Source organism: Nannospalax galili, unplaced genomic scaffold (assembly GCF_000622305.1).
Source record: "Nannospalax galili isolate Female #2095 unplaced genomic scaffold, S.galili_v1.0 scaffold521, whole genome shotgun sequence".
Classification (NCBI taxonomy): domain Eukaryota; kingdom Metazoa; phylum Chordata; class Mammalia; order Rodentia; family Spalacidae; genus Nannospalax; species Nannospalax galili.
Genome location: NW_008344634.1, coordinates 98,652 through 107,894, shown reverse-complemented (window position 1 = coordinate 107,894; position 9,243 = coordinate 98,652). Strand labels below are relative to the sequence as shown.

Here is a 9,243-nt window from a genome sequence, read left to right as displayed (position 1 = left end):
GGAGGAGGAGGAGGAGGAGGAGGAGGAGGAGAAAGGCTGCGGCAAATTACAAAACTATGAATGTTGTGGCATGAACATACATTCTACAAGAATGAAACACACATCAACCACCTTTACTGAAAAGAACAGATACTTTGCTTGTCCTTACAAGAACATCTGAGCCCATAATAATGGATGCTAGTAGTCATTTTGTTGGTAGCTTTCTGTAAAACGTCTTTTCTTTTCTTTTCTTCCTTTCGGTGTCAGTTACAAAAGCAGAAATGGATGGTAGGTCCTTTGCCCAGAGCTAAGTATCTGGGACCAGCTATGGGAACCACAGGGGATGAGTTTTCTTTGTCACCCATGCAGTATTGGTCTCAGCGGCTGCTGCTGTGCCAGCAGGCGTGGACCTGGCTGATGAAGAACTAAGAGCAGAGGATCACAATAGGCCCTTGCCATTCAGAGAGCAGGGGGCTCCCACAGCTGCCACTATACCATGTGATGGTGTTGCCAGGCCGGTGCCAGTCTAGAAAGCAAATGGTTGTCTGTGCTCTTTGTCATCAAAGCAGCATGCTGTTCCCAGGGTTGCTACTGTATTTCATAACCACAACATGTCTGTGGTGGCCAGGTACGCAGGGGTTTCTTAGTGTCCCACATGTTTTGCTCATGCCCTGAGCTCAACTATCTATCACTCCGGTACACTTCGCAGGCCAGGTCCACAGACATCTGAGTGGGTACCTGCTCAGGCACCCGAACGCGTACCCAGGAGGGCAAAGGATGTTCCTGTGGCACTTTGCCAGAAAGCAGCCAGCTCTCAAGCTAGGCCCTCTGCGAATAGGATCCAGGATTTGAGGTTCTTTTCCCAAGACATTCCAGTACAGCCCTGACTCAACTTTGCCACAGCCCTGTGGGAGTGATACCTCTGGCTCCAAGTCACAGTCTCCGGAAGCTATTCCTGTGGCTTCACCTGAGGCCCGGTCATGTTTGACCTATAGAAGGAAGCAGAGCTCCCACACCAGGCCATCTGCCTTCAAGCTGGTCAGCAGAAATGGAATGGCCACCCGGTCCTTTGTGCCCAGGCTGGGGCCTCTGAACAGAAGTGCCTGCTCCAGGGCATCCAACACTGTGAGAAGAACACTGGCCTGAGATCTGTGGTCCAGCCTTCCCTCAGCTGTCCCAGCCTGCTGCACTTCCAGAATATCTTCTCCTCAGAGGCTCTGCTGCACACCTGGGAGCAGCTGCAGTGCTGCCAGGGGCTTGGGGCCTTCTTCCCCTTCCTGGGGGTCCACTGGCCCCTCAGCGCACCCAGCCTGCTGGCCTCATTGGCTCCTAAGAGCGTCAGGGCCCTGCCTCCTCACACTCAAAGCCCCCAGGCCTTGCTGACCTTTTCCCACATCTTGGGTTGGCAGGCCTGCCACCCTCCCATGCCTTACAAACACTGAAGAGACCTTGCTGGCATCAAAACCTTGGCCTTTCTCCTGTCTATTCACGACTGCCTTCTGCCTGGAAGGAGACTCCCAATGTACCCACTCTGTAATTAAAAGTTTCTTCTTACTTCACAGAGTAACAGAGTTTGATTTTTCTTAAGTTTGTCATCTTTTCATTTTATTTTTATTTATTTTTTGAGATTACCATTTCTTTCTGTAACTGGCACTATGGAGGCTTGGGACAGGTTATGCTTTGTGGTTGGGAGTAATCCTGTGCCTTAAAGTGCTGAAAGGGCATCCCTGTCCTCCCAGCAGTACACAACAGCAGCATGCCCACAGTTCTGACCACCAACAATGTCTCCAGGCATTCCAATATAATCACTGGGGTAGGAAGCCAAAAACAGACTTAAACGTCACACTGGTGTAGAACCATGAAGCAACTCTGACCTCTACTGGCAAGAAACCACCAAGCTCAGTCTTCCAAAATGTGTGGCTTCATAATAAGTAACAAAGACATGAATATGACCAAAATGAAGTGGGGAATGCTTGGCTAAAAAAAACAAGTATTTTCACTTTAGGTAGGTGAAGAATAAGAAAATGTTGCCTTTTTATGTAGCATGTATTGAGTTGTGAATAATTTATGTTTTGTGACCCCACTGATAATCCGAATGTATAAAATCATGTTTTCAAACTTTTTGTGTGGTTTATCTATTCATTCATTCGTTCGTTCATTCATTTATTCATTTGTTTATTTATGTGAATGTTTTGCCTGCATGCATGTAAGTGCGCCATGTGTGTACAATGCCTACAGAGGCCAGAAGAGGGTGTCTGATCCCCTAGAACTGGAGTTATGGATGTTTGTTAGCTGCCAAGTGGGTGCTGGGAACCAAATCCGGGTCCTCTGCAAGAGCAGTCAGTGCTCTTAATCGAACCGCTGAGCCATCTCTCCAGACCCATGAAATTGTTTTTAAATTAGCTACTTTAAACTTTCTAAATTGGTTTTAAAAAATTAAATGCTTTTATTCAAATATTTATTTTAATTTTTGTTTATCTGTGTGTGTGTATGTGTCTCTGTCTGTATCTGTGTGAGTGCATGCCACATATGCATGGGTGTCGAAGGGGGTCAGAAGAGGGTTTATGGCCACCTGGAACGGGAGTTACAGGTGGTTGTGAGCTGCTTAATGTGCATGCTGGGAATCCAACTCAGGTCCTCTGCAAGAATGGGAAGTGCTCTTAACTGCTGAGCCATCTCTCCAGCTCCCAAAATTTAAAACTTAAATAATACCAAGTGTTGGCAAGATACATAGAAATAGAAATGGAATCCCAAGCAATGATGTGACAGTCAAGGGTTGAGCCACTCTAGAGCATAATTGGAAATATTTTCTAGAAGAATGAGTGTAGCTACCAGAATTCCTGTACACAGAGAGAGAGAGAGAGAGAGAGAGAGAGAGAGACAGAGACAGAGACAGAGACAGAGACAGAGAGACTAGTAAGGATGGTTTTGTCGCACTCTTTGTCGTAGCTAAGAATTGGAACAATGTAAATGTACATCAATAATGGGTAACAGATAAAGTAAATATGACATATGTTATCAAAGGAGTACTACCTGGTAGATGATGGGAAAGAAATAACTCCATGCAATCAAGCCAGGTAATTCTGTTGGGAAGACAGAACAATGCTCAAGGGGCCCAGCATAGTCATTTAGCAGCACATTTGGCCTCTATCCACTACATAACATTAGTACTTCATCCAGTTGTGACAATCAAAAATGTATCAGGCATTGTCAAGTATCCTCTGAAGGACAAAATAATCAGCTGGTCAAAGTATGAAAGTACAATTACTTTTTTTTAAATTTGTTGTTTTGTTTTCTCTTTTTGAGACAGGGTCTTCCCTGTTGCCCCAGCTGGCCTGGAACTTGTTATGTAGACCAGGCTGGCCTTGAATTCACAGAAATCCACTTGCCTCTGCCTCCCAAGAGCTGGGATTAAAGGTGTGTGCGTCATCACACCTGGCTGAATTACATATTTTTAATAAAAAGATGGGTGCTAGAGAGGTGGCTCAGCAGTTAAGAATGCTTGCTGTTATTACTGAGGACTGGAGTTTGGTTCCCAACACTTTTAGCACCTGCTTTGGGTAGCTCACAACTGCCTGTAACTCTAGCTCCAGGGGATCTGATGCTCTATTCTGGCCTGATGCTCTATTCTGGCCTCCACAGGCAGCTGCACACATGTCACCCCCCCCACACACACACACGCACAAAGAGACACACACGTTAAAACAATAAAAATAAATCTTTAAAAGGCCTGTTTTGGGAAGTCAGAGAGATGGCTCCACAGGTAAAAGTGTTTGGCATCAATCCTGACGATCTGAGTTTGATCCCTAAAACCATTGTGAAAGGAGAGAACCAGACTCCTGCAAATTATCCTCTGACGGGGTGGGGGGGATCAATGTACAAATAAAATAAAAATAAAAGTTGAGAGAGAGAGAATATCAATCTATCAGTGTACAAATAAAATAAGAATAAAAGAAATAAAAGTGTGTTTGGGGCCAGGGATGTATTCCAGTGAAATGCTCATGCTTAACATACACAAGGCACTCAGGTCAACAGTCAGCAGCAAAAAATGTGTGTTTCTGTAACTGTCCTGGCAGGAGTGAAGATATTCTAAGGATAAATAGGCCCTTCCTTTGGCTATCAGGAGGCTTTTGAAACAATGCATGCCAAGGAATTGGAATTTCCCCCAGGAGTCTCATGCTGGGGAAAAGAATAGGTTTAATCCTTGTTGCCAGTCAGAGGAGGAAGGAAGTTGTCTGCCAGGAAGAGATTTCACACAGTTCTGACTTGTCAGGCCACCTTGCAGAAGACTGGAGCCCAGTCAGTGATGGATGATACCACACCTTTGCCAGTACTGCTTCGTCATGCACACCTCTGGCCTTCTATTTAAAACTAAACCTCCCTCTGGGCTCTCCAAGATGAACCTAGGCATCACTGGACCTCTTTTATTTGTTCCTCTTCCCAATGTGGCCACATTTAATAAATCTCCTTTCTCTGCTTTTTACTGTTACTTGTCTCTTTAATTGATGTACTGAGAATGGCTGGCCAAGCCTAGCTTATTTTGACCACAAGGACCCAGGCTTTTTTTAAACATGTGTATAATCACACTCACCTTGCCCCCTATCATTAGCCTCTCTTATCCCTTTCCACTCCTGCTTCTTCCAACAAGTCCCTTTCCCACTTCCATGTCTTTTGTGTGTATGTGACCCACTGAGTTTAATTGGGATTTCTTGCATGACCATAGATAGGGGTTTATTTACTGAAACATGGGCAACTAAGTTAGCAATGGCTACACCAGTGACGAATATGAATGCCTCCCCTCCGCCATCAATTATTAATTACCAGTAGCTATCCAGAGAAGGGTGGAGCCTCATGAGGCCCTTCCCCAACTATGATGCATATTGATGAAGATCCAGGCTTTGATTCTAAACCTCCATAACATTTTGATGTAATAAATAAACTGAAATGCCTTTATCACAACTAAATACAAATCCTCTATTTTACAAAACTGAAATATGAATGGGTCTGATGAAACCATGTGAGTTCACTTTAACAATCATTTTGACCAAATGTTTGAGAGATGGCTCAGTGGTTAAGAGCACTAAGTGCTCTTCCAGAGGACCCAGGTTCAATGCCCAGCACCCACACGACAGCTAATTCCAGTTCCAAGGGTTCTGACACCCTCTTCTGACCTCTGAGGGCATTGTGCACAACATGGATGCACTTACATATAGGTGATACACTCATACACATAATATATAAATAAAGTATTTTTAGTAAACAATCATTCTGACCAATGACTTTTACCAATAAATTACATCTACTTTGACTTTTTTAAGTAAATCGTTTAAAAGAAGCTTTAAAAAAAAAGTTATCTCCATCTTCTCAAATGTAAAAAGCTCTGACCTGAAGGTAATTCGCTACAACTTGGCTCAATGCCCATTTCTCATCAAGGAGACCAAAGAAAGCCAAGGGGCAGTAAGAATTAAGCTCTTGTTTCAAGAAATTGGGACTAAATAGAAGCTGGGCTGCCAACATAATACCATTAATCCCCTTACCTTTCCATGGATACAAGAACACATTGTTCCTTTTTAGGTCACAAGACATATCCTTGGACAATTAAGTAGAACAAGAAATCCATTGCATGCCCTATGTGATTGAACTCAGGAGAAAGTGATGTCTGCAATAGGCTTTTACCAATTTTGCTAAAAAATCCAGAAAATAACAAATTACTTGTTAAGATTTATAAATAGATAACAATTTTTGGAAAAAAAATGGCCTTTTTTCTGGCACATTTAGTCCATCTTCCTGTAAATGACTACATGATCAAGTTTGTGGGTGTGTGTCCAAGACACTGCAGAACTGGTTTATCCATCAATTTAATCCCAGTGGTCAGTGTATAGCAAGCTTTCAGGACAAGGTACTTACTTCTGTGGCTCCCACCTCAGCAATGAGGTTCCACTGGCTAACCCATAGGCCAAATGAAGGAAGATGTGTTCCTTACACCTTCACCTTTGGTCTTTACAGAGAAACGTTCACTGATACCTGGTCTAGCCTTTTGTACTTTGTGAGATATACAATCTGCAACAAAAACTCCTATAGAGCCTGGGAATCCAAGTCAAACTAAAACACCTTTATATGATATGCTTTTCATGTTCAAAATAAAGAGCCGGTGCAACTCAAAACAAAACAAAACAACAAAAGCTAAACCACATCAGCTATTCCTAGACTTTCACAATGTTATAAAAGAAAATATTTCGAAGGTAAATTCCACAAATTCTGAATGTTACAGAGTTTGTCATTTTTGCCCAAGAATGGAAGAGGGGGGCACCAAGAGTGGGATTAACAGTGCCAAGAACACAGCAATGCACCGAATAACATAATGACAAGAAGAGCCAGAGTGCATTTGGCTCCTGCCTTTAATCCCAGCTCCTGGGGAGAGAGAGGCTAGATCTCTGTGAGTTCAAGACCAGCTTGCTCTACATAGGGAGCTCCAGGCCAACCAGGGCTACATGATGAGAACCTGTCTCAAATAAAAAGAGAAAAAAGCTAGAAAACAGGAAAAGAGGCTCAAAGAGTTACCATTGTGAGGTAATAAATAAGTTATCATCGTGAAATAAGTAAATTTTTTCCCTTTTTCTAATATTTTATTATTTTTATTTTATGTCTATGAGTGTACTACCTAAATGTAAGTGCACCGTGTGTGCAGTGTCCCACAGAGACTAGGAAAGGGTGTAGGATCCCCTGGATCTGGAACTGGAGTTACAGATGGTTGTTAGCCACCATGTGGGTGCTGGGAACTGAACCCAGGTCCTCTGTAAGAGCAGCCAGGGCTCTTTACCACTAAGCTATCTTGTCCATTTCAATCTTTGTACTATGATCATCTTATTTTTATTTAGATTTATTTTTATTTTTAATTATGTGTGTGTGCACGCAAGTAGGTTCTGGTGACTGCAGAGTAATTATAGAGTCCAGAAGCAGGAATCAGATACCTCCAGAAGAATAGCAAAGCAAATGCAAACTATTAACATTTGTACTAAACACTTCTAAGAAAATTAACAACAGGTCCTAGTTTGCTTTCTCTGTTGACCAAAACAACAAACAGAAGAAAGAAAGAGTTTATTTCATCTTACACTTCCAGATAATAGTTCATCACTGAGAAAGGGCAGGTCAGGGACCTGGAGTCAGGAACTGAAGCAGAGAACTTGGAGGAACAATACTTCCTGGCCTGCTTCCCCCTGCCTTGTTCAGCTACCCTTATACAGCCCAGGGCCATCTGCCCAAAGGGATAGCACCACCCACAGTGAACTGGGCCCTCCTACATCAATAAGCAATCAATAAAATGCCCTAGAGACATGCCCACCAGCCAATTTGTTAGAGGAAATTCCTCAATTGAGGTTCCTTCTTCCTAGGTAGTTTGTTTCAAGTTCACAAAGACTAACCAGCACAAAAGATATTAGGATATAGGCTACTGTGAGAGTAGCCTATACATATTGAGGTGTTTTGTTTTGTTTTGTTTTGTTTTGTTTTGTTTTGTTTTGTTTTGTTTTGAGATAGGGTCTTACTGTGTTGCTTAAGCTAGCCTGGAACTCACTATGTAGACTGAGCTAGACTGAGAATCACAGAGATCTGCCTGCCTCTGCCTCCCTCATATTGGGATTAAAGACATACGTGTGCCACCATGCTCAGTTTACATTTAGGTTATATTTAAAGGAGAGTAAATTTCTGGGCATCTATCTAGCTTTCTGTAAGAAAAGTTATATGATATGCATACTATAGAAACATAGCTTAGGGCATTCAGTTACAATTTTGGAGGTCACTATTCATCAGATCATCTACTGAACAAAGAAGAATGATATAAACTGTAAGGTGAGTGACATTGCAAAAGTTCTTTTAAATGTTCCATAAAATTGCACATCCCAGGCTGGGCATAACAGCACTCAGGTGACTAAGGCAGAACAAATGCTACAGGTTGGAAGACCACCTGAGCTACATATGAAGTTCCAGGCCTGGAACACAGAAAACCTGCCTCAAAAACCAAAGAAGAGGCAAACTTCTTTGGCAAACTAAAGAGGCAAAGGCAGGCAGATCTCTACGAGTTCAAGGCCACTGAGGTCTACATAATGAGTTCTAGGCCAGCTGGGGCTACAAGGAGACCCTTTCTCAAAAGAAAAAAAAAAGAAATAAACAAGAGCTAGTGAGATAACTCAGTGGATAAAGGCACTTGCTGAGAAGTCTGAGGACCTGAATTCCATTCCCTGAACCCACATGGTGGAAAAAGAGAACCAATTATCACAAGATGTCCCCTGACCTCTACTAGCACACAGTAGTACACATACACTCACTCTCACACAGCAAATAAATAAACGTAATAGAAAATTTTAAATTTATCAACAAAGGCTGGAGAGATGGTTCAAAAGTTGAGTGTGTACTGTTCTTGCAGAGGATCTGAGTTTGTTTTTGAAAGACCACATTGGGCATCCCACAATTATCTGTAACTCCAGCTCCAGGGGGTTCCAACTCTTCTCTCTGGCCTATGGCATCTTCAGGCACCTGCACTCACAAGCCCATCACACCCCCCTACATACACACACATACATGCAAACAAGCAAACAAACAAAAGAACTAATAAGATAAAAACTTTAAAAACAAAACAACAACGGAAATGCTGAGTGCTTCAATTTTTGATTAATTATTTTAAGATAGAAATTTGCAATAATGAACTGTCCCAAATTAGTACAAACAACCACTTAAGATTTCATACTGTTGGCTTACTCTGTTGCTTCTCTGCTGGGAACTTTTCTCATGGAGAATGCCACCATTGCCCTGAAGAGATATTCTTCATTTGTATCCCAGACATACTGTGAGAAAAGGAAAAAAGAAAGTTAGGTGTATGGAGTGAAGGTCAAAGGAGTCCATTTGTAGGTATGTCCTGCCATCTTCCCTCTCATTCTCTCTCTCCCCAACTCACACATCTTTCTCACATACTGGAGATCATGGCAATTTGTGTCCCGTAAACACCACGGTTGGACAATCTGTAATTCCTGATGCGTTTCCTGTTGTAAAATCTTTCTTAGAACCTGTGTGATGGTTTGAATGAAAATGTCCCCCATAGGCTCCAAGTATTTGGACATTTTGTCCCCAGATGGTGGTGCTGTTTTGGGAGGTTTTAGAAGGTGTGGCTATCCTGGAGGAAGCACATCACTGGGGGTGGGCTTACAGAGTTCTTAAGCTTTGCCAGATCTCCAGTCGCTCTCTTGCTTCCTGTGCCTGCATGATGATGTG

The 9,243-nt window shown here is 42.6% G+C and overlaps 1 protein-coding gene across 4 annotated transcripts in view; it reads right to left on the bottom strand.

Moving 5' to 3' along the window:
* Positions 1-9,243, bottom strand: part of Cltrn (collectrin, amino acid transport regulator) — a 49,018-nt gene that overhangs the window by 15,609 nt on the left and 24,166 nt on the right. For all 4 annotated transcript variants that reach the window (XM_029567253.1, XM_029567252.1, XM_008840874.3 and 1 more), the window contains one exon: positions 8,734-8,819. In XM_029567253.1, coding sequence (XP_029423113.1) covers positions 8,734-8,819 — 86 coding nt within the window. The remainder of the gene's footprint in view (positions 1-8,733; positions 8,820-9,243) is intronic.